Source organism: Struthio camelus, chromosome 2, assembly GCF_040807025.1.
Source record: "Struthio camelus isolate bStrCam1 chromosome 2, bStrCam1.hap1, whole genome shotgun sequence".
Lineage (NCBI taxonomy): Eukaryota > Metazoa > Chordata > Aves > Struthioniformes > Struthionidae > Struthio > Struthio camelus.
In genome coordinates this window covers 46983271-47009379 of record NC_090943.1, presented here as the reverse complement: position 1 = coordinate 47009379, position 26109 = coordinate 46983271, and the positions used below count along the sequence as shown (strand labels likewise).

Here is a 26109-nt window from a genome sequence, read left to right as displayed (position 1 = left end):
GAAAACTGAAACCAAAGGAGGTATATTTTACAAACAGAGCAGACAAAACTGTGCCTGGCTGAAATTTGCCTCTTTTGAGAGCTCAGATGGGATTTAAAGAACGTTGTATGTTTTTCTCTGGCTTTCCTGGATGGGGTAAATTTTCTGGACTCCTCCACGCTGGGGCATTTGTACAATGGCACAGCTATCCCTGTATCATGTTACACTATCTGTAATGAGTACCTTTGAAAATCTCACCCCAAGTTATTCAAGCTAATGCTCAATGAACTGCTGTGAACCTCACAACATACTTTTGGTTCTTGTGGTCACTGTGCAGACAGTAAAAATCTGTGGGAAATTATGATAAGAACTGAATGATTTCTCAAAATCTGAGGAATTTCTACTGGGTTGGGTTTTTTGTTTTGTTTTTGAAGCCTACAATCAGTATAATTTCTGCACTGAATGAGTTAGCCTCAGCATTTTTATTTTGGGGGAAAAAAAAAAAAAAAGATAGCACTAGTGCAAACCAGAGTTGCCTGTCAGGGAAATATTTACAGCTTAAAATCTGGTCAACATTCCCATGTTTTGTCCTGGTCCACAGGTTACCTTTCATTGACACAAGACACAGACAAGAAGGGCAATTTAAATGCAGTTCTCAGCTCACTCATCTCCTGAATACTTTGGCATGCAACATCCAGAATGTATCTTACATTGCACTACAGCCACTTTGTGTAGCATTAAGAGACACTGAACAGTTACTCTAGGAACACAGGAAAAGTGCATGCTGGACTGATTCTGCATTTCCTTCTGCATTGTATGGTTTCTACATCCGATTATTCTGAACATGTCATCAAGTCCATGGACACAACAACTCCATCAAAAAGAAAATTAATCATGCTTTTCTGTAAGTGGCTCTAATTATGCTCCTAACTCAGCAGCAATGTTGCAAATACTTAGTTCTGTTGCTTTTGTCCTATTATGAACCTAAAAGGCTGGGTTTTGTTTCCTTTGGTAAGATTGGCTTACTGTTTATGGAAGAGCAAATCCCTGTTTTTTTTGACCAGAATGCAAGTTTAGATTCAAGAATCCCTAAAAAAGGTGTTATAAGTCATTTTCCCATGCCTTTGATTTTTCAGAACCTAGGCATACACTGTATAAAAGTCAATATATTTAATCAGAAACAGTGTATGCATAGAGGATTTTCCCCATTAAGAAGAAGCATTTCCACCTATAAATGATAAATAAGGCTCCGGTGATAGATGTACATAATCTAGTTCACTGTTAAACCTAGAGAGAACTGCTTTTCTTCAGCAAACGCCACCATGATCTTCTCTGAGCCTCAATTCTCTTTCTACTCTGTGAGTGCTGTGGGTGGATGCAGTTTAATGGTTTGAGCAAAAACATGCCTCTTTTCCAATAACAGCATAAGCTGGAACAGAACCCCTTCAAAAAAAAAAACAAAACAAAACAGACCATTTCATATCAGAATTGTTAACCTCAAGAAACTCTCAGTATGCTGAGCACAGATACGAGTTGGAAGCAAGACAGCAGAGCCTGGTGAGGTAGCAACAAGATTCTGAACATCACATAAAGGAAAGTACTAAGTAATGATGGATGAGCGTGTACTCCCCTCCTTGCCTGTATGAAGAAACAACTTACCATATAGCAACACAGACTTCATTATTATTCTCACAGATAGAAGTGATGTTGCAGTTGCTCTTGCACTCGTGTTGGTTTAAGCAGGTTGTTACTTTAATGTCACAAAATTTGCATAGGCTGTGCATCTGGAATCCATTTTCCTTATTCTTGTCTACAGGGGACATAATTTCAGCTTATGGAGAGGAAAAAAAAAGAGAGAGAAGGAAAGTCATTAATAATAGTAGTTTAACAGACTGTATTATTGCTCATTATGAAGATAAGTTTTTCATTAGCAGCCCTCCTATCTTAAATTAGAAAATCTCTGATCTTTCCCAGCTACCAATTTTCTTTGCAACAGGGAAAGTGCCACTCTGTCTAGACCAGGATAATCAAAGTGAATTTGCAAAGTGAAGTCAACTTCTATTGACTTCAGGGGGAGCAGAAGTTGCTCTGTGATCTGCAGAATCAAGCTTGCTTTGAGTTCAGTTTGCACTGAACAAACTGCAGCAATCTAGCTGCATTATTCACAGGCAGTACACTAGTACACTGGTCCCACGTGCAGGATATTGCATCATGCTCTGTGTGCCACAATAACTGTGGATATCAAAGTGCAAAGCATGCTGGGAATGCATATTAAGTGGGTGACATCCTTACGACATGGCTCTTGACTGATTGCGCAAACTTGTCTTCACCAACCTGAGGCATAATCTGAGTGTCACCCCTAATCTGGTTAAGGCTCACATTGAAAAATATATAGCTGGGACTGACTGCCAGCTTAAGGTAGATGGTCTGCCAGAGGCTATGGGTGAAACTCAAGTTGAAAATGCAATAGAGCATCTGTGCAGCAACAAGGCACCTGTGCAGCTCATGTAGGCTGCTAGACTGCTACAGGGCTAACTCAAGCGAACGTGCAATGAAAGCCTGCCTTGTAGAATCCCACATTGACCCAATAGCTACATTTCTGCACCTAGGCACTGAAGAATTTACTTGCTTACTGGTTCCAAAAAAGCCTTACCACTCTCTCTCTGCTTCACTGTGGTAGCAGTAATGGAAGAGATGTTATTTATCCCAACATACGAATTTTCAGGAAACATATTTTTAGTTCAGAAGCTATTCTGAAAAACCAGCATGACTATAAGGAACAGAAAATGCCAACATAAACTTTTTTCTACAGCTAAAATGAATATGCAACTATCTAAAGTGGAATAGACGGACTACAACAGTTTCAGTCTGATTCACAAGGAGCTGCTGGGCTTTACGCAGTACAACACTTCTCTTGTAGCCACCCGTGCGTTAAAACTATGTTCATGTTATTCTCTATGGCCAAATGTTGCTAGTCAACCGGTAACAGGCAACCAGGGATTTGTAATTTTCCCCTTTTTCTTCCATTAGCTGAGAAATCAATTTTCTTCCTTCTAGAACTTTATTATTTACTACCATTACAAATGTTTCATTCCAGGAATTAAATATACATGCTTTTTCCAGACGGAAATAAAAATACTTCTGGCTAACATTTTCAATGGACTTCTGAGCCGTTGTGAGGGACTGAGAGAAAAGTCTCTCCACCCCTCCTCACACATCCTTCTCATCGCTAGCATGCTGTGGTACTGACCTAGGGTCTCTGATCTTACTGCCATTTGTAATCAATGGCAAAATTCCCAATGATATTAATGGTATAGAAGAAGCTCTTACATGCAAGGGAGGGTTAGGATGAGCTCACTGGGAGCACTCATTAGGGTGGAGAATGCTGGCAGTATGTTACAGGCTGGCTGAATTTTAAGCCTGAGGTAAACATTTCTTCTCCTGAATTATTTGTGTTGCAATAACTCCCCAAAGTGGTGTGTAAGAACAAAGCCTCATTGAAATAGGTGGAGCAGGCACTCAAAAGGTCTTGAATCTAATATTATATAAAATATATATTAATAAATTCACCGCGATGGTCAATTGCTCCTCTCTTTTGCACGGTACGTCTCATTTACCAAATGTTCAAGAGACACTGATAGCTGTATTCATTTAGCTAGTTCACAATAATGATCAAGCACCTTGATAAAGCAGGCCTATCCCTGCACCCTGTAAGAGGCAATCTACGGTCCTAAAAGGGTGGACAAGCAATGTAGACAAGCATTAAGGAGGCATTGCTTTTACAGATGGGCCAGAGAGATTCACTCACCCAAGCTCACAAAGGGAGCCAGGCAGCTCCTGTGTCTACACCACACAACCGAGCACAGCGAACAGATATCTGGTGCTCAAACTGGACGTACTTTAGCTGCATTTGCACTGCCTTCAGCTCTGAGCTATTGTGGCTCCGTGTTTCACTGTGCAGCTGTAGCACCGTGGGTGTCTGTCTCAGACGTTGCCCATTCCTCTCTGGCCCCTCAACACTTTACGTTAGGCATGCGATCCTCATACATGATGCATAAGTTACTGCATCCCATAATAGGGCTTCTTCATTAGGGTCTAATATCACACTGGGAAACTATCCAGCTACTCCAAACTATCTGCACAGCTTAAGTATTGTCCTGTTATGTGATTAGTTTTGACTTGAGCAAGGTTAACTTGGGAAGGGCTAACCAAATGTAGACAACTTGAGCCAAAAGCCACAAGGCGGCAGGTCCTTAGGTGACTGGTTTGAGCACATTATGTTTGTTGATAGGCAGGGCTCATTTCTGTGTTGTTTTCAGCTACGCCAGATTCTGCCAAGACTCACCCACTGGAACAAACAAATGAAAATATGTTTGGGCCTCTTCCAAGGAAGGGATCTCCAAACCAAGCAACTTGATTAAAGAAAAACAACTGCTAGCTGGGAAGCAATAATCTGCTGCAAGGTCACAAACCTTAAGTTTCTAAGTCAAGAATGGTAGCCTTTAATTCAATCAGCGGTACTCAGCAAAACGCTGGTTAGTTAGGGCCAGTTAATTTCTAAACAGGTTAAACGAAGGGCAAAAGCTAATGGAGTTTAAGATGTCCAGAACTGACTACATTTTAATTTTCTCCCAAAAATTCTCATAATAAAGGCTGACAAGGCAGTGCCTCTTTTTTCATTTCTCTGGCAGTTCAATGTACATGGATGAACTGTCCAGGTGTACAAATTTTTTTCCACACTTCGGCATCCATTTTAAATCGAAACTGCAGTTTACTTTCCTGGATACTGTCCTATTGCTCCAGCAGGCATTGATGTGTTGTTTGTTACTTCAGCTCTGCGTTACCCACTCTGACAACTCAGGCATCCAGCAGTTAGTTCCTAACTAAGTGGGTTAAAGCCAGGTTTCACTTTCTCCTGTGAGGTTGATACTGAAATGGGACTTGTCACCCTCAGGAAAGGGCCTGAGATGAAATCCAGAACCAGATGTGAATCTCATCACCACTCTCCTCTGCTTGCAGCCTGCTACCAGAATCTGAGTACTTAGAAATCTAGGAAAGACAAGTCTGCTTCCAAGTCACATGAACTCAAACCTGTCTCTAATCAACTGAAACTCTGCTTGGAAAATGACAAGTTGGTAGGGCTCTTCTGTAAGGAAATATATTCACTCATCCACTGCCAGGCCCACAAGCAATGAGTGGTCCAGGAACAGCAAGACTGCTCCTCTTTTGGTATTTACTTGAATGCCCATCTCTAAAACTACTTGACTACTTTGTTGCCTAGCCACACCAACCAACTTTTCAAGGCTTTCTCTTATTCAGACGACCAAAGTCACTTAAACACTTCGGACAAAAGCTATCTTTCAATCTGCATAAACAAGGCTGTGCAGGTAATGGGAAAATCAACTGAGAAAATCCAGATTTGCATACCTGTAGGAAGTCATTCCAAAATGTGTGTGTTTGTTTCCTGAAATGTGAGTTTTGTCATCTACTCTCTAATGTTTGTTCTCTTATTTTGACATGTACAGGAAGCCTAATTTTAGCTTTCCTTGCTTCTTTGTCCATGAATTGGGCTCCAAATCAAAAACAGTGGTTTCCTAGCTATGAAACTTTCATCCAATCAGTTCAACATAGATCAGTCACCCTGGTTAAGATGCGTGAAACGTGCAAGCCAACACCTGGTTTGACGTTACGGAAGAGACACCAGAGCAGCCACGTAGGAAATATCAACTCCTTGGGTTCTGGTGGAGTCAGGCTTGTGGGACAACACTTTTACTCCACGAGTCACCTCTTAGTTAGGACTTCTCAAAACCCTATAAACAGTATGCCTCATCCAAAGCCTATTGACTGTCTTGAAGTTGTTTGTTTTGTGTCTGTTGTTTGTAAACGTGTAACTTTCAGTGAGACCTCAGGCTATAGTTTACATTGCTTATATTTGTTTAGTATCATTATAGGACTCTCAAAGGCCAACAACATTTAAATAAAGCCAAAACCAATACGTTGTCTTTTTTTGGAATATCTACACTGAAAAACTTGATTATGTCTTAGGATGGATTTCAGAAACATTGACCAATCTCTCTCACTCCTGTCTTGTAAAATACAATTACTGCATTTCTCTTCTTTCATCCAGTGCCACTGCCAGATGTATACATGCAAAATAGCACTGCTGAGCAGACAGACCCCTTACCTTCAAAAAGACTGGCTGAGGGACATATTTGGAGGAGAACTCAAGTTACTCAGCTGCTATAAAATAATTCCAGTTGATGAGGGAGGCTTGAATTTAAGACTCCACTCGACTATATCATGCAAATCTGCAAGGAGGATCCCTTTATCAGAAAGGCACAAAGGAGCTTGAGATTGTCTTTGTTCTTCCAAAGAGCACAGCTCCATGATGCCATGTCTCAGTGGCTGAATTGCACAGCAGCAGCTCTGAAGAAAGTCCAAGCTGTATTACCTTCTCCCCCAATACAGACACATTAGGCTTTGCCAGGAACAGTATTACACACAACATTTTTTCTATTGTGCATCTCAGCTCAGTACCTAATCTATAGCCTCTGCAGAACTTAGCCTATACTGATAGGGTCACTACCAGCATCATAGGAACAAAGAAAGGGTCTGATGCAAAAGCAACATTCTTTGCCTTCCAGAAACGCCTTCCAAGTATTGATGATTCAACTGCAGGAGGGAGGGGGTGCAAGGAAAAGGAGTGATCTCAGCTCTGTGTTTAAGACCAGGAAAGATCCTGATGATTATTAATTGCACTCATTGTGTTCTGTGCAATAATACAAGGAAGAAAAGACAGCACTATAATCAACCTGAAGGATTCAAAAATCACAAAATGACAAGACTAGACAGAGAGATCACAGAAATAATAAAAAAGAATAATAATATAAAAACAACTGCTGGGGTTCTCCTGTATTTGCCACTGCTGTCTGGACAGTTAGAGTGCATTTGAGTCATGTTTTGAAGCTTTGGCCACAAGCAAGAAGGTTGGAAACTTATTGTCTAACCTGCAAAGATGAAAAATATTTTTTAAAAAAAAACCACACAGGAATCTAGGGGCTTGATCTTCAAGAAAAACGTCAGTGCTCATACAGCTCATGATAAAATCACAGAAGCTGGCAACACTGAAGGTCATCTGGTAACTCCTATGGCAACATCATCAGGGTAACCCTACAAAACAATATTTTCAAGTTTTCATTTACAGCTCACAGTTCTGAGTTTAACGCCATCATGAGTCGAAACGGAGTGTTACTGTAAGAGACAGAACAACTCAGCTGTCTAATTGTAGGCACCTAGTGCTATTTTGGACATAGCGCATCTGAAACATCCTCACAGGCTGTCAGGCCCACAGGGGATCTGCTCCCATGTGACAGTCCGATGAAGGTGAGGTGGGATACTCTAGGATGTCTAATCAGCCCTTTATACCCATGTTTGACATCAGAATCTCGTCAAGTGAGACTCCAATGAAAGCTATGTTATTGAGCGATAATTATTAAATAAAAAAAAATTAAAAGATGAAAACTAAAAATATTTTTAATTAAAAAATTAAAGTTAAACTAAAAAAGGAACTTCTACTTATGCAAAGTACACATAATCTCATACACAAATTGTTACATCTATACTACTATCTCTTGGAAACCAGTTTAGACTTTTTCCCATTTAGCACTCTCTCAGTAATTGCTGTGGAGGTGTCACTTTTGACACAAGCTTTAACAAGATAGTTCTTTCAGCAGATGCCTGGAATTGCCAATTGGGATGTAAAATGTATAGGAAAACTGATGGATAAATTATAATTATTTTAGCATAAATGTTTTGTTCTTTCTGATATTCCTAGCTGTAGGTCTGGGTAAAAGGTCTCCCTGCCTTTGTGAGTGCCATGGGTGTGTGACACCACAATTCACTGGTTTGCAATTTATTATGTCATAAAAAGAATGTAGCAAAATCCAGGAGGAATAGGCAAAAGCCGATGAACTCTCTTTTGTGAAAATATTTCTAATATTGTATTGAAAAGAGAAGAAAACCATCAGGCCTCATGATAAAAGTAGCACTCTTTGAACAGAATGTTCTTCCTCTATGTTTATGACTTGGAAAATTGGTGTGTAGATACTCATATATTCAGGACAACAAACCATTGCTCTGATCCACAAGGTTGCATTGTATTGCAGCTAGAGAGTCACAAAGGGTGTAACGATCTAGCATTGTAAGACTTACCTGGATATCTTCCACTGGCTTTATCAGGAAAAGGATCAAGGCCAAAATGATGAACTGGACAGCAGAGAGAGCTCACCGTGCTTTAAACTTTTGTTTAAGCTCTCAGTATGACTGGGGACAGACTATTTGACATCTTGTGTCATCTAGCCTTGGATTAAAGTCTGCTATACAGACATTTCACACCTATTGACAGCGGACGGCAATGGGAGAAAGGTGTGCCAGGCAGAACGCACCAGAGAGCTCAAACGGACATAAGGCTTCAGTCATCCTTTAATGCGTCCTTTGGCCCTTTCTATCGCAATGTTTTTGAGAAAGTAGTTACTACCTAGTGCAGAGGATCATGTTAAGTGACACAGCAACCAGAGGAAGGAGATCCATGAAGCTTCTCGGTTTTTATGAGGCCACCTTCATTATCGAACCTTCTTAATATCAAGCACACTATCAGCAGCCATTGCTTAATGCTTGGGATAGACTCATATAGTTCATGCTGTCTTGGACCATGCTTTGGGCTGCAGTCCTGCATCTCAACTACAGTTTATCCCAATAGAACCAACATGAGGAAAGGACTTTCACAAGCATTTCCTTTAAGATTAATAGCAATGATTATCAGAGTACTGAGGCAAGTCTCTTAAAGCCAAATATGAGCAATCATTTATGTACAACTAAAATACATCACAGGAAAACAGGTGACATTAATGTTTAGCTCACCAGATATTTAGCTTTCTCTGCAGCAGAAAACTACAGTCTTAGAGATTCTTTTGCTGACTCTCTCTGCCTCAACCTGTATCATACAGAGTCACGAATCACTGACAACACCCTGGTCAGCCCCTAGCAACTTCCTTCTTTCCCTTGGAAGGTTTTTGACCTCTTGGGTTTCCTTTTGATCTTCAGCCTTCCGGCCTAGCATAACAGCTGCCTATGTAGTGATTGCACTTTTTGTTTGCAAAGTGGTTGGGATCATTGTGTTGCTTTCCTGTCTCATCAACTTAATTGAGGCTCTGCAAAGAATAAAGAACAAAGTAACTTCCTTTTCACAAAGTACTTGGAAAAGATGCATGCCACAGCTCCTCCCTATTATGTAACTGGCCTTGCCTGTCACATGAGAAAAGCGTTGGTCACACCTATCAGATGGCAACAATACAACAAGACACATATGAACAGTTCAGGGTCCTGTGATCCTTCTATTACAGAGAAGCCCCTATGACGTGGGAGGAAAGAACGGTCAGGTGGGGCCTACAGGTCTTCAAAACTATTTACGTGGACTAAGGCCTGCTCTTCAGCCACGACTGAGAAGACTACCAGGAAAGAAGACAGCAGACTAGATGAACCGTTCCAGCAAGCTGGATCTAGCCAGAAGTAGTTTGGTGACCCCAGCTTACTGAAGGAAAGCCAAAGCTGAACTGGTTCTCAAGGGGAAAGCATTCAAAGGCCATTGGATGGATCACACTGAAATGTAGGAAACCACTACTGCCAACCTGTAGGCAGGCATGGAGCGGGGGAATGCTTGTGCAGAGACAAAAGGAAAAGGGGCAGGACTTAGAAAACTTCATTTAACTCATCTCTGCAGTGGAAGTGTCTGGCTTTTAACAGCATGTGGAACTGGCAAAACTTTGCTTGAGGGATTGCTGCAGGCACTGACACAGAGACAGAATCCAATCTGACAGGAGTGAGGGGGAGGGAAAGAGCTAGAGAAAATAAGGGAGGGAACAGAATACTAAGTTGGCACTCTCGAAGACAAAACTCATTCCTCTGTTTAAAGCATTAAAATAACACTATTTTTATCCACTACTTCCAAATTGAGCTAACATTGGCAATTTTAATCACGGGCTTGGTTCTTCTCACTCTTACGGAGCATGGTACTGGGGCATGGCAGTTGCCTCAAACATATCTTCAAACTGAGCTAGCTGTCTTCAGTGAAATTACTCCTGACTGACATTGAGAGGAGAATCAAGCCCAGCACTTAAAATGAAATGTGAACACATTTTGAAAACAATGAATAAAAATAATATTATTGCGATGCTTCAAATAATGACATAGATTTTTATCTGCAGATTTTTAACTTAGTGCTCTCTTTTCTGGCCACTGTTTAGCACTCCATGGCAGTCCATGGAAGGGGAACAAAAGAATACTGTACCCAGGCAAAAAGGCTGAAAAAAAATCTAAATGATGGCTTCCCATAGGGCACTCAAAGGGACTTTTCATCTTCTCCTGACTTTAACCTGCAGCCTCCCTAACACAGCCGGTAAACAGCACACAGTGCTGAAGAACCGTATGTGACATAACATGAAGATCAATTTATTCAACTGCAACTACAGGATCTAACTTTTTCTGCATAACGCATTAAGTTTGGAATTTACTGGAAGCTGTCTTTGGTGGTTAACTCCTTCTGTGACTTCAGATGCACAGTGAATATCCAGTACAGCAAAGCTCAGCTGATCCACAAGATTAGAAAAAAAGGGTTTCCTGCTTTGTTGGAATAAGCACGATTCATTGTTTGGGACTGACATTTGCACAACTAATTCTGACCTGTCCATTGAAAAGGCATATCCTGCAACTTCACCTCCTTTTGTATTCTTGCCTGCACAGTGAAAGCTGCCATTACTTCACTTGAAACAGAGCTGGAAGAGTATATACACTTCAGATTTGTACAAATGTTATTTTTTCAACTTAGACACTCTGAAAAGAGACAGCAGTCATTCAAGTAGTAAACACTCCTTTCTATGATTGAGAAAGAAGCAAAGATTTTTCATGATAGGAGAGTTTCTGTGACAGAGCAAAAGCAACATTTAAAATATACACAAGTAAGAGCACTTTTGACTCAGAAAAACACAAAGGTGCCTCCACTCTCAGCTACCGATTCTCACTGGAATAAAAACACGCTAGTGAATCTTCTGACTAGGTTGAATGGAGTTTCTGAATCTATCCTTCCTCTCTCTTCAGCTATTTAAGAAAGCTTGCTTACAAAAACATGCATCTCTCCATTCCTGCCCCCTCAACAGTCACAACACCACCAATCTAGTTTAAAACATAACAGGGCTTTTCATTTCTCACAATGGCTTTGGGAAAGGTGAATCATGTGTCTTGAAAGAGGCACATTTTCTCCCCAAAACCTTAATTGGTATTTCTTCCCTTTCTCTTGCCACTACAAGAGGGATGAGGAATATTCACATTAAAGACAGTCATTCAACCCTATTTTCAAAGGCCTATGTATTAAACTTCCAATTTCCAATAGCGAAATTCAGGGGTTCACCAAGTACAGGTGAAACAGTACTTTCCCGGGCTTCCTGCAACAACGTTACAGCCAAGCGATCTCCATTAGCCATGCAGTAGTCTACGGGGACGTATTCTGGCTCTGCAATTTATCTGTAAGGCTACTGAATGCACTCAGCACCACATACAGACTGAAAACTCCATGAGATCATGAAAAAACCACCACATTCCTAATATATCAGCACTGCTTACAAAAGGCATCGCTTCATTATCAGCAGTACTAAGCATCTGACTTGTGATACCTGCTTAAAATGAAGACAAATAAATCTCCCTTGCCTTATTTTTAGGAGTATCTTTACTGAACAGACTGTATGCGGGAGGAAGGCAGAGAAGTTCTGAAAACTACAACACAGGGCAAGCAGCTACATCCTCTGCCAAAATTTTGGGTAGCAGAACATACTAGCATCTACTGTAGGGGCTAAGAGGCCAACTTCAAGAGAGTTATGACCTTCCTGCTATTGAGTACTGCCAAACCCCTCCTTCCCCCTCATGGGGAATCGCAGTCGCGGTACCTGTAACTGCCAGCTGCATACGGGCGCTGCTCCTACTCCTCAGGTACCTACAAAGGGCGCTGTCTCACCCGTTTGCCACTGCGACACCAGAGCGAGCAGCCACGTGGCGCGCGGCGCAGATGGAGCCCTGCCCTCGGCTCCCACAGAACAATGCAGAATCAAAGCCGCACGGTAATCAAAAATAGCAACATGCTTGTACAGCCAAACACCCAGAAGCGACACTCCTGCAGAACTTTAATCATATTTAGCATCTGGCCTTGTCATGCTTAACTGTCCGAATTGCTTTCGGTAACTAAGCGCTGGCCTGGCCTCCTCACCACACACCAGTTTAACTGATTTAATTAAAGGGCAGAGGTGTTACAGCTTTGTGTGTGGACCTTTGCATCAGTTTAAACCTCCCTTAGCTCAGTTTAGGTTATTTTTGTAACGAGTACAAACAGTGTCAGGACTGAGAAGTATCACACACAAAGTTGCTGCGGTTTAAGTGAACCGCTTTAAAATCAACTACAAGATGTCTGAATTCTGAACGTAGAAAGAGCTTATATAATGTTACTGGACTGTCTGCAGCATTCTCTACAGGTAGGTCTAAGCAAGGTTAGACAAACAGCAGAAAATTGTCTCCTCCAGTGCAAAATGGGAATGATTTAAACACTGACCTCTATGCTGGCAGCATGCAGCAACTCAGATAGCAAAAAGCCAGCTCTTTCCTAAAGGGCCTCCTGAAACTGCAGCTCTAGCTCTTGCTAAACGTATGCCCAGTGGACTCGCGTGTATTCGAAAGAGCAGACTAAGACGACTTACATGCAGAAGAAACTGAGTAAATAATAATTTTCAAAAGCAGCTGCTGTATCTGAAGAGGGGTTAATACAGACTACCAGACACTGCTCACTCAAGAGACTGGCAGGCACTCGCAAACCCTCCCTGGTCTCTGAGAAGAGCCTCCAGGAAAGGTCATGAAACGAGTTAGTTTGGGGGGAGATTTTTGTTTGTTTTTTTAAAGCAGAGAGAATGAAGCACAAACATTAAGACTGTGACAAATCACGCAAGACAGGAAATTCAAAGCTAAGACTGACTCCCCCAGGTTCCCCTTGATACAGCTAGGCTGCTTTGTGAATCAGATAAAGTACCACTGTTACCATTGCCATTTCATGTCTTTTTTCTTCATTTTATTTGTTTTTAGTAATATCCCCTCAAAATTATTGACACGCCTCCTGGATCGCTTTTGGAAGGCATAAGGCCATACCCATCTCCCCCACCTATCATGTATTTTGAATGGTACGAAGCACAGTGGCTGCAGTTTGAGCCACGCTTTCAACCAGTTTTCTGCGGGCACAGTGCTCTTTCAAAGGGCTCCCGCCCAGCACAGCTTTCCTCAGCAGAGCACTCCTTTGGGGATCTCATTGCAAAGCCTCCTGCACACTTGCAGACCATTTCTGACATCTTACTCTTAGTGTCATGCCTTTTTGATGCAAGGAGGTGCACATTTTGAGAACAATTATTTTGCTCCCAGAGAAATCTTCTGACCGTCTTAAGAAAAAATGACTAATTTGTTTCTTAAGCATCGTGAACACGAGAGATCAGCCCTTTTCCCTTTCTCTGTAGTGAGCCCATACTGAAAGCATCTGCACAAACAGCATCAGTCAGCACACAGAAGCAGTCCTGTCCCTTGCCCAGCCCCCTCCGGTTGTTTGCTCCCAGTCCTCATTGCACTTTCTTCCTCCCTCGCAGGGTACAGGCTTTTGTGGGTTAGACTGGGGGTCTGATTTGCATTAATATTCATCTGACCAAAGCTCCCTCCCCCTCCAAAGGCCAATTTGAAACCAGAATAGCTCTCCAGTCTAGACTAAACACTTTCAAAAAAAAAAAAAAAAAAAGTGGTGTGAAGAGTGGGAAGCCACAGCTAGGGTAAAGCAGGACTACATATTTCAACAGCAGCAGCACTGCTTATGGCCAAAAAAAGCCCTCGTGGACCCATGGCTGCAGTTACTTCTGGGCCAAGCGCACTGGAGAGAAAAGGCAGGCAGACTGTCTTGTAGTGGGAAAAGCTACAGAAGAGGTAATCTCAACTTCTACTCTAGGTCTAGGCAAGCCCCTGTAGGCATTTTAAAAGACTTAGTTTGTGGGCGTCTCAAGTTCTGAATGGCTGTCTTGAGGCCACAAGGGCTCGAACTTCCAAGCTGGCTGATCCCTGCAGGCTGGTGGAAATGTGATGGCTTCAGAGCACACAGCCCCAATGGCAAGGCTGCACCCAAGAATGCAGCACCCTGCTCTGCAGTCAGGCTGCCCCCACACCTGGGCATAAGGGCCCGGCTATCGGCCACTGGCAGGCTGAAATCGGCCCTAGCGCAGTCTGCCTTCAAGTGCCCTCTGCCCTGAGGCAGGAGATGTCACAGGCCTTCTAGTAGGGGACGCAAGAGCTCCTGCAGTTATTTTTGTTCTGCATGGCATTGCCACTGCAAAGGCAGATCGGACATGCCTAGCGCTCATCCACATGGATTATGGCACTGCACGGAGTACTCTAGGGATTGATGTTTCTCCTAAAAAGTATTTGCAGAAACAGCAGGCCCCAAAGCTGTTCAAGCAGGCTATGAAAGTAGACAGTAGGTTATTTTGACCTTGAAGGGGCCAGTGCAGAAAAAGTACTTTCTGTGTCTCAAGTTGGTTAACAAAATTTATGGGGGAGATTTGAAAAGACAAGTAGTACTCTCTGTGACAGTTTCCTCAGCAGTACACAGACCTAAAAGATGCCTCTTCCTCACAGGATGTTGAGGGAGTCAGAGCAGTCTTGTTTTTAAAATACCCTTTTTCAAAGAGAAAGGGCCATATAAATGGGACAGCAATGTGAAGTATAGTATCTGAAGTGAAACTTCTGCATTTGCTGCAGATCTGTGACGTGAACACAAAAATAAAATTCTGCCAAATCACCCCAATTATTTGTTTCAAAGGAAAATCTGATGAACATTTACCTGAAGCTACCACTAGTCTGGGCAAACTCTCTGTAAACACAGACAAAAAATATTGCCCGAGTTTCAGTTTTTGCTTTGAAACGTTTGCAGAACTTGAGTTCCTGTCCTGTGATTTCAAAGGGCCTGATCCTGACTGCACTTCCTTTGCTGTAAACTGGGAGTACGACCCTGTGGGCCAGGGAACAAAGAAGTTATTTAAATGAAGCCAACCCTAAATAATGGATTTCAGACTTTCAAAAAGGAAAAGAAAAAAAAAACAAAAGCAGTCTCAAAATATAATGCTGTAATTGGAATGGGCTGCATCTGTTTTTTGGTTTTTTTTTTTTTGTTTTGCTTAAAATGTACACATTCACACATAGGAAATAATTCATAATTATGAAGCATGAGATGCATAAATGGCATAAGACAAAAAGATTTTGGGTACGATGGCATGGTTGAGAGTACCTAAATTACAGTCCTGCTGTTTGGCATTTTATTTTTAGTGAGGTGGAGGAATTCAAACTAGAATTCCTAGATCATCCTCTAGATGTGAGTCCATATTGAGCCTCTGTGAATGGTCCTTCACAAGCGTACCTTTCGCGTTGATTGCTGGAGCACCTATGAGTCATGATTTAGGGGGTGCACTGTGCCTCTGACCAGGACCTGCTCATTCTTGAAGCATGATCTAAGCAATCCATACAGCTGTGATGGGAAATGACAGAGCAAAAGGTGTTCAGCCACAGCCCTTAGCTCAAGTAAAGCAAGGACGTCGTCTGCCTGGGGAGGATCTCTCTCCTGTACAACAGAAAACTCTACGGGTATATGCATATTGCTAGTGGACCAGACCAAAACCTCTATGTAAGTTTATAACGCAGCAATAAGTATGGGCAGAAGCTGTGTGCACACAAAGACTCACAGCTGCCCATAAAAAAAACGAGCATTTAAATGGATTAAAAAGACAACCATACTTTCAAACTAGCAATGGTTATACAGTCATATTATTCATAGGGGTGTATAAACATTCATTTTTCGAGATAAAAGGAGAGTATCAGTGGGATTTCTTAAGTGCATTCCCTGTGACCATCCCTCCCTCCCTCCCTCCCCAGCCATAAACAAACACAGAAAAAAACCCCAAAACAAGGATCTGTTTAGGGTGCAAAATCTGTAATCAGAGTTTAAGGCTCAGATTTTTGTTTAAGCTTAATATAAAATGACAAATTAGTAATGTTAAGAGGGTAAAAGGCCTCATTTTCTTTAGCTTTTTGAAAATCTCTAACCTTCAGGAATCAATAACCTTCAAGATCTGGAGTTCAAGCTGAGGCACATTCCCTGCCCAAAGGATGTGCCTACAACGGCACTAGTTTACAGTGCTGGCCTTGCATTCTGGTAATCCAGAATCCTGTGCAATACCTTTCCTTAGAGCTCAGCATAACCTATCCTTCTCAGCCTGTTTGAAAACTATTTTCAAATAAGAAGTCTCATTTAACAAGTCCACATCCTTTACCCACACAGACTTCTCTGTCAGTCACCGATGGGTGAATGTGTTTATGTGGTAGCTCTGTTCAAAGCTTTTTTGACTGTAAGGGGCCATTCTCCTAGGTAAATAATGTTTATGAAGCATTCTGTCCCCATACAGCAACATTTGAATGACAGATTCAGGAAAACGCTATGAGAAAGAAATTACTCCCCTTCATAATCCATCAGCTCAGCTAAAATAGTAAATCAGAGGAAAGTTAGACTCAAATGTAATCCCTTGGGAGCAGAATCACTTTGAATAGATGTGGGGAAAAAAACACACATCCTTCTCAAATTCAGTAGCTTGGATGGTTATATTTGTCTCTGTCAAGTTACATGCAAAGAAGCAGAAAAACAGAATTTAATATCCTGGGGATATGTTCTCTTGATAGATGCATCTAACTTCCACAACCGTTAATGGGAATTATATAACGAGTACTGAGAAAAGAACATAGCCATAAAAACACACACTTTTAATGATATCCAACCTCAGGAAAATTTTCTTTTGCAGACTTCTGTTTCAGAAATTCTACTGTTATGGCATGTCATTACAGAGGATCAGATTTCTTAGTGGAGAAGTATGTGGCAACATCTCCTTTATTTGCCAAAGGTAAATTTGCTAGTACGTCCCCCAGGTATTGTGTGTTCCTTTTAATGCAATTGCAAGTGACTCCCTGTAGTTACCTTTGAGACTGAATCAGCAGCTGTAATATTATCCTGCTGAAATATGGGAAAGAGCAAGTTAGCTCCTTCGTTTCTCTTTGATGCTTTCTCTTTGATTTTACCAGGCTTAAAGCAAAATAAAAATCATGGGTGAAGCTTGCCCATTCTGAAGTCAATAGGTATTTCGCCCGTAAATACATCTCTTGAAAGCACACTGACAGGTCCTGCCATTATTTCTAGCCCACAAATGTGAGGAATTCATTCACTATGCTACAAAGCGGAGTATTTTTAGGGTACGGTCTCTTCTGGATGTAAGAAGAGCCTTCACAGCAGCTAAGCCTTCACATTTAAAAAAGTATCACTGGACAATAAAGAGTCTGCATGTATGGATACAACAATTCTCACTACATACAGCAACACAACATTTCTCACTATGTGCAGCAGCTATTTTCACTCACTGCCCAATGCACTTCAGTTATCTCCACCAAAACAGTTGGCATTACAGTGTGAGGACAGTTTTACATTAGAGACAGCTTGTGGGAAGGAACCTGCCAGTCTGAAATGTTTAGTCTACCTGCCTGAAGATGTGTGAGAGACTGCAGACTCTTCCAGCTTGTTGATGAACAGTAACACTGCATATTTAGGCAGAATAAAATTGTAAATAAACTCAGAATGTGAAATGTACTAACAGAGCTGGGGTTTTAGGGTTTTTCCCTCCCAGCTGCTTTTGACACTTAATAAAAAGCAGCCTTTTATGATTGTCACTGTTTCCATAAAATCACTATTTTCAGATCTTCATGACATAGCTTAAGCCCTTCTCCGGACTATACCTTAACGATGCCCCTACCACTTCACAGCATTCCCAAGGCATATATGCTCGTAAGCTGGCTTGTTTGAAAGAAACATTGCAAAGAAGCAGCCATTTAAATGTCTACGAAACAAAACAATTACTTCTGTTGAAGGAATTGTTTCAGGGAGAAAGCTAGGAAGAGATAAGACAGAAACAAGAGAAAGCATATTAGGAAGCAGCTCAGATGCAAACCTTCCCTTGCTTCTTAATTTTCATCCCAGTACCTAATAATTTCATCGAATTACTTCCACAATTCCTTCTAACCACAGAGAACTACAAAGAGCAAAATATGACACTTCATAAACTTCTAAATGGCGCAGTCTGTTTCTGGCAACCGCCTACTATTCTTCATCCTGCTGCCACAGGACACAAGACGTTTACTGTCACACATATTAGTTAAATTTAATAAGACAAAATCTTCAGCAGATGTTATTCTGAGATTTCTGAGTGCTGCTATGTCAAATTATACAGCTGATATTTAGCATTTTAGAGTCACTGGATGTTTCTGGACATTGGTCATAGCACACAAGCATCTTTCACGTAGAGTGCACTTACTAAACCGTAGAAATTGGTAATAGTCTGCAGGATGTCTGAAGGCTTCCTTGAAATGCTGCGATCATTTTCATCCAATGCCAAGTGCATTAATAATTATGGCAGGAAAATACTATTTCAACAACAGTCATTGAGGGAGCTGTGCATAACATGGATGTAGTAGTAGCTGAACCACTCAGGATCCCTTCAAACATTAGGAGCCAGCTGAATACTTTGTTATGGCTTCTGGTTCAGTGGCATGAGCAGCTCATTCTCTAAAGCTGTCAGTTTCATCATCAAGCATCATTCACAAATATTACATTCACGTGGAACAAAATATGTTTTAAAAAGTGCTCTTACAAAACAGAACAATTCTAAGCTTTCCAAATGCAATAATATCTTAGTTTATAACAGAGGAAAGTACTCTATAGGAACAGAGACATTTTTTAAATTCCTTGGATGCAAAATTTTATAACTCGTGCATGTTTGAAATGTCCTTGCACTGTGTTAGTGAGCCGAGTAGGTTAACTGTTTGTTGTTTCTAGAGATGCTAGTCCTAATTCTGAGAGGAACATCAGTGAAACCAGTCTGGTGGAGGTAACCTGCTCCTTCACAGATTTGTAGGCTTAGGGAACTCTCTGTCAGAGAGAACTGGATGATATTCCCAGCCTGGCCCTCTGCACAGTGCAAGTGAAATCATTCCACTCAGCAATTTCTGTACCAAGCCCTAACTTCTCTCCGTACATCTTTAGAAAACAAAACCCAGTTTCAATTTAGAGATTCACACTGGAAAGTCCATCACATCCTTGACACCAATCTAATAATTAAATAATCCCAGTTGTTAAAAATGCACATCTTGTTTCCAGAGTGATTTTGTCTACCTTTAGCTCCCAGTTGTTTGAATGGATGCTTGTTCACATTTCATAATCTTACCCCGCTGCACAGTCTAAAATAATCAAGTTAGCGTTGCTTAACGACTTACTCTCTATCAACTAACCGTGGTGAGCTTCCGTACGTGCTCTCCTTCCTACCCACAAGTTAGCGTTCTGGCATAGCAGACTTAGCTAGGTTGCATTACCTTGAGGCAAATGCCCTCAGTTACTGCGCTTTATGTGATGTGTGGTAACTTATTAAGGCATGGCAAACTACCCACATATCTGAACAAATCTGTATCCAGACCTGAAATAGCAGCTGCATGTACTGTTCCTAATTCTTTTGTTCTTCAAGTGGCCAAACTCCAAGAGCCTGTCATGTTCAAAAGCCAGGCTACCATAATATTAATCGTATGGCTGAAAAAATGCAAAAAGGCAACATGGTTCCCTAAACAAACAGTACCAGCTCCTTCATAACCCACCACTGGCCTAAGGACAACGGGGTGCAAATTACTGCTCTGGTCAAAGCTATCTACGCCTCCATTTCAAAAGCACAAAATGGAAATTTGAAACAAAATCCACCTTTTAAAGGGAAGAGTGATGATTGTTCTGGTACTGTAACTACTCATGCAAAGCAACAGCTTGGAAAGGCAGGTGTCGGTGTCTTCTATTACGAGATGTGTGGTTATGATAGCGGTAAAGGTGCCTTGTCATTAACTTTGAAGTGTAAGATACTACAAATAATTAGCGGTTTGCTTCTAACATTCACTCCACATCTTCACCAACCAGAAGAGCAATATATTTCTGACTTCAAACCACTACCAGTAGGTATGCATCTGACATTCACACTACATGTCACCAAAACAAAAAGCCAAGTTAGAGGAAGTGAAAGTTGGCTGTACCGTGGATAATATATATGTAGACAGCTGTATGAGGGAAGAGTTAGGCCTTACAAGGTCGGATGGAATAAGACAAAGCTACCTTGTGCCCTCCCCATTACCTAGCAGCTCCTAGCACGCAGGCTGTTAATCAGAGAGGAATGGGGGGAAAAAAACAAGCGCTAATTCTATCTCATTTCACTCGGCAGGGCACGTGAGAGGGAAAATAAGGTGAGGCTGAAAAGGATTCCTGGCTGCCTGGAGGGCTATCATCCAGAAACTCTGTTCAGAAATAACAGTGGTTATGACTCTCTTTGAACCTTAATGTTGTAAGTATCCCAAACACAACAGTCTAGAGCTGAACCCACAAGTTCTGTAACTGTCTACAGAAACTGTAATAAACACATCAGTGCTCTCATTTTGTGATGTGTTCAGCAGGAGTATTAGTCCAATTTTAAGGCTGTAACGAGGAAATTCAAATACAAACGAGTGTACTGAAAATCAAGAGCAACATACACAGTGGACAAAAACGTGGGAAGCTAGAGATCTGGATTTGGGTCTCTAAAGGCAAAGGAGAGACTGAACCTAGGTTTCTAATTTCCTAAGCCAATTGCTTTTACCAGGGGTCAAGATGAAAAAACTGTTTCCAGTTACAAGTCACGATCAAGCGAGTCTCTAACTCCCTCCACCATCTGCAGAAGAAACCTTTGTGCCTCATACAGATACTCTGAAATCTTCCTTTCGCAGTCAAGTGCCCAGTTTTGAAACGCTGCAACGCCTACATGGAATGTACCTGGATCCTCATGCTGGATCTCCTGCTCCTGGATTTTGCTGATTTAATTTGAATCACATTTATATCATTTTTTAGACATATGATAGGCAGGGGACACATACACCCAGAAAGCTCTAGGCTGCTTCTGGCTGCACTAAGATTCATGGTATGAGCGTGGCCTCAGGGAAGAGTGGAAACAGCAAAGCACCCTACCAGGTAGAAACCTGAAGGCAAAAGTGAGAAGAAAGGAGCGCGTGGAAAAAAAAAAAAAAGCTGAAGAAGAAAAATAGCGATGAGGAAACACCTTTTGGTTGTGCTTCCTTTTCCAGAATAGTTCACTGATCTGTTCCTGCTGGATGTCTTCGTATTCTTATCGTCCAGAGAAAAACAGAGTGCAGATATGGCTTTAGTTATGACCAGACAATGTGGTATTGCTGTGTTTACATGCAAATTTGGGCTGTTTCAGCTTTGCAAGCCTGTTGGCCTGGCATTGTACATACCGGATGAGGATACTACAAATGCAATAAAAGGATTAGCTTCCCAGATTTTTGACTCAAGGCGTTCCCTTGTGGTAAAGTTGGGTGAGGAAACGGAAGAGCAGACTGAGGAAAAGAAGGGAAATTCAATAGCCCAGAAGCACATAATGCTGAGCTAGTTACTCTGTGAAAGCTTCAATAAAGTGGCTTACGAAGTCATGACTATTACATGGTCCTCTCTGATCTTTTCATGAGGATGAGAAATGGTTGTTCCCAGTTTAAGAAAAAGAAATTCTGTATGTAAAGTCTGGCTTTGTTGTGCTGTGAATTCCCTGGAGAGAATATCAGTCACCCTGCAGGGGCTGGAATAATGAATGAATCCATCAGGGAACAGGCTTTTTTCTCCTCTGACATGCTCTGAGGGACCACCCGCACACTCTTCAACCCCTTCTCTGCAGAGTGCTGCCTCTACAGCCCTGCCTAGTCTCAGCCAGCAAGGATCGTTCCTATCAAAGCCCCTCACTGATGGGGTTTAGATACCCTGTGGCTGAGGAGTGGCTTGCCCACAAGCCTCCCACTTTCTGGGCAACAGCTCTAACCACTGGAGGAAAAGGAGGCAATGCAACAGTGGAAATCTGTAATGGGAGCTGTGGGGAGGTAGAAGGTAAGCAGTGGGGCAGCTGGCCAGCTGCCACAGCACAGTCACTGCAAAATCACAGATCTCCTGGTAAGCAGAAGATAAATGAGACAGGGTAATGGCTGCCCGCTTGCAGGCAGAACCAGCCAGAGGAAATAAAGGATCAGCAATCACCTGCATATGACAGCTCTTCTCCTGAAATCGTCATGGTTCTTGAATACAGACTGCAAATCTGTGCTGTTCAAACCTCATTAAATTCTTCCCATTAGTGAAGCACACACCGATTTACTTCTTCATTCCTGTACTCTTCTGTGAGTTCTTCAAGGAGAATGGGAAACCCTTCAGTCACTACATAGTCATGTCTCAGGAGAGTTTAAGATAGCTATTGAGCCAAGGGGTGAGCATCCTGAGAGCAGGGAGAGACCAACAGTCACATGAAATCCAGAAGCAGCTCAGTGCTGGCTGGATGCTGAACTCCCACATAGGATTCTTCTGTCATTCCATCTTGTTATTATTGATAATATAATTAAAAAGATATATCCTTAACTGTGTATATTTTCACAATGTAGCCTATTCTAGGGTAAAAGGTGGGGAAAAAAGCAGCCTTAAAATTATGTAATGTCTTGCTCAGAATAACAGAAATGCTACTCCATGCTAATTAGGAGCTTTACAGTGAGTTGAGGCGAAATGAATGGACATGTAGCCACAATCCTCCCTTTAGCAGTGGCCTAAAAATCGCACAGCGGATACTAACTCTGTCTACTGAAGGAGTATTTTAAGAGACTAGACAAATTGGAGAAGGCAATTATGGAAAGGGGAAAAGTATAATTACATCTATCATATTTCCCCAAACATGCACTTAACGGACAGAAGGTATTCACACATACTACACTCTTAGAGCACTCTGAAAGCACACAAGATAAGTTAAGCCCTGTTATTATGACTTCAGATTTGCTCCAGGCACAGACTCCCAAACAAGGAGCTGGACCACAGGGCTGGTCAGGGCAGCCAGGTAACCATAAGAACAGGGGATGAGTCAAACAAAATGGTGAGAAATTTCAGCTCTCACTGAGCCCTAAGATTTTTCTTAAACCGTTGCCTATGTATAAATCCATGTTATTAAAACCTCTGCTGTACCGAGATACTTTATATAGTGAGTTGCCAATAGCATCTGAGCTACTAACTAGACTTCAAGGATCAGACCAGATCAGCAGCTCAAGACGCACAACAATCGTGGACAGCTGCTCCTGCTTCCCTCTCTGAAAATGACTGAAAATTATAATGAATTAGTAATCACCTGTGGTCTGTTTCAAGGTTAACTCTCTTGTACAGCAACATTAAAAATGCCCTTATAATAGTGAGATGAAATCTACAAAATTACCGCGTTTCTATCCAAAAGCCCCAGGCACAACCTAACTGTGCCAACAGGTACAGCGCGTTTATCCCATTCAGTGCTGCAGCATCTACAGCAGGTTTAAAATTGGAGGGAGGTGGCTCACCTGTACCTCATGTCAAAAATATCTAGACTCAGAAGAATTACAGGTTAATTCCTGGAAAAACTAACTGAACCCTCCCTTCTTTCAAAGTCAATAAAACGAGTACCAGCTTGTTTATGACCTTTTGGATAAGACCTTAAAAAAATCAAAAATTACACATCTGTTCTGAGGAGGAGGTTGCCCCTTAGTCCTTGTTTCCCACTCTCCACTTCCTTATTAATTATGTCAGCACTAGCAGCTTGTTAGTGACGAGGGAGCCTCAGTTTTCATACAGTTTGGGAAATGTACGTGAGTGCTTTGGAGTCAAAAGGCCTGGTCTCAATGAAAATAATCATCCTTTGTATGCATTTCTCCTTTTTGGAACTGCCTATGCCCCAGTCAATCAATCTCCATCCCCTCAAATTCTCCTCCTATAATTCTACCTGAGGAAAAATCTTTAATGATACCCTACAAGACTGGAAGCACCCTCTTTCCTTCGATTATCTGCAATCTCTCCTTCCTAAAGTTCTCAGCACTTCAAAATACTGCAGCCAAATGACTCTCCTGCTCCACGAAAGAGAACCAGATCACTCTGGCTCCTCTAAGACTGATATCACAAAAGCCCCCTCAAGGGAATTACAGCCTCGCAACATACAGTTGCCTATTATTTATTCCATGGCCAGATTCTCAGCTGGTATAAATCAGAGCAGGTTCCTTGCCTTCAACAGGGTAATGCTGATTTATGCCAGCTGACAGGCTGATCCTGCATGTGTTCCACTTGCACAATGCTAGTTTTTAAAAGAGACCCATTAAATGCCCCAGGCATGTAAGAAACCACACTTGTGTCTTTACTTGGAAAACGTTGCTCTGAGGTGTAACTCTGTGAAACCTTCCCACTGCTCTCTGAGTACATTCTGTTCAAATTCACTTGCTTTTCTATTAGAAGGAAGTCTCTATGCCCTGACATAGACACCACAGCTTTGGCAACACAGGATGTATTTTATAATGGCTTCAGTGCAGACCAGGTCTTTGACAGAGTTTAAAAGCTGAATTAGATTAAGCTCACAGGCATACCAGCGCAATGCTTTGGAGGAACTGATCAAATGCACAGAGGGCAGAAGCTATCTTTCAAAAGTTGTATTACCGATGACTACAAAAAAAGCCAGAAAAAAAAAATGGTGTGACTTTCAAATCATTGGCTGAACTTAGGGCTTTGGCTGCTTGATAAGCCTCTCTCTCTTTCCTTAAAAACTAAGAAATCTACTTACGGAGAAGGGCACCTGAGTTCTTTTGTGGATCTAGGCCAAAGTCCTCGCATACAAACAGAACACATGTAGGAAATAGATAGCTTCCTAATACCTCTGTTTTCAGATTACCATTTCAAAGGCCCAGTGTTAACCCTAGGTGTCATTGTAATGATGCGTCTGCCAGGTTGCAGGTTGAAGGAGGCTTTAAGGGTGAGGAGGCAGAATTTTCTATCCGTTATTGAAGTCTATTCATTTCAGTGGGATTACTGCTGAAATACTACTCTGGGTGAGCGGAGAACTGCAATCCTGGAATCAGACTATCAGGCTGTTAGTAATAAAAATTGTGGTTCCTTTGCATGGCACGAGATACTGAACACGGCTTGTTTATTATTATGATACGAAACAAAGACTAGAAGACTCCATTCATTCTGAACAATGCCATTCCCACCCAACAAGAAGATGAACACATGCTCACAAATCAACCTAAAAAATGCTGGCAGGGAAACGTCCCACAAAACACTGTAACATTTTGTACATTTTCATATTCACAACCAGCATGAAACCAACATCATCTGAAGTGGTGGATGTGGGGGTGTTGTGCATGCGTGCAAAACAAGAGAAAGAGACTGTCTGCCAGTATCCTGGAGGTAGTGGATAGGGGGAGCTCCAGATTCAAATGTGCACTCTATGAGTCAGACCAGGCACTTGATCCTGCCTTTCTTCCATGCTTGACTAGCATGATTATTCTAATTACTGATTAATGATTATTTCTCTTTCTGTCTCTCATTTATTAAAAATTCCACCCTGGATTAGGAAAAAAAAAGTTTCCTGATGAAAGTTTAATGGAAACTGGTGCATTTCCACAAATTGTTTTAGTTTTGACAAATCAGCATTTTCCCATGAAAAAACTGTCAAAAATTCTCAACCAGCTCTAATTCTAACCAGATTAACTTCAGGGATGACTGCCAGCAGGAAGCTCTTGTTAAACATCAGTTGTTTGAGCAAAGGAAAACTACTCCTTCCCTAGATGATCTTCACAGAGGCAAAAAGGCTTTAAAACCCGTATGAAAAAAGGGCAGGTAGATCCAGCTGTAACAACTATAATAACATTCAGAGCTAGGAAATGGCATATTAAAAACATGCACAGACTTGGACAAATGAGCAGGTAGTATTTCTCTGGACAATGTTATTGTTTCTTAACATTTGAAACAATTGCTAAACTTTGTTAGCAATGCAAATAAAGACATTAGTCCCTGACTCAGGAATCCATCTGGAC

The 26109-nt window shown here is 41.6% G+C and overlaps 1 protein-coding gene across 1 annotated transcript in view; it reads right to left on the bottom strand.

The window, feature by feature from the left end:
• The window catches only part of TGFBR2 (transforming growth factor beta receptor 2), a 62198-nt gene that overhangs the window by 30659 nt on the left and 5430 nt on the right, over nt 1-26109 (bottom strand). Inside the window, exon 3 of the mRNA XM_068935489.1 lies at nt 1639-1810. Coding sequence (XP_068791590.1) covers nt 1639-1810 — 172 coding nt within the window. The remainder of the gene's footprint in view (nt 1-1638; nt 1811-26109) is intronic.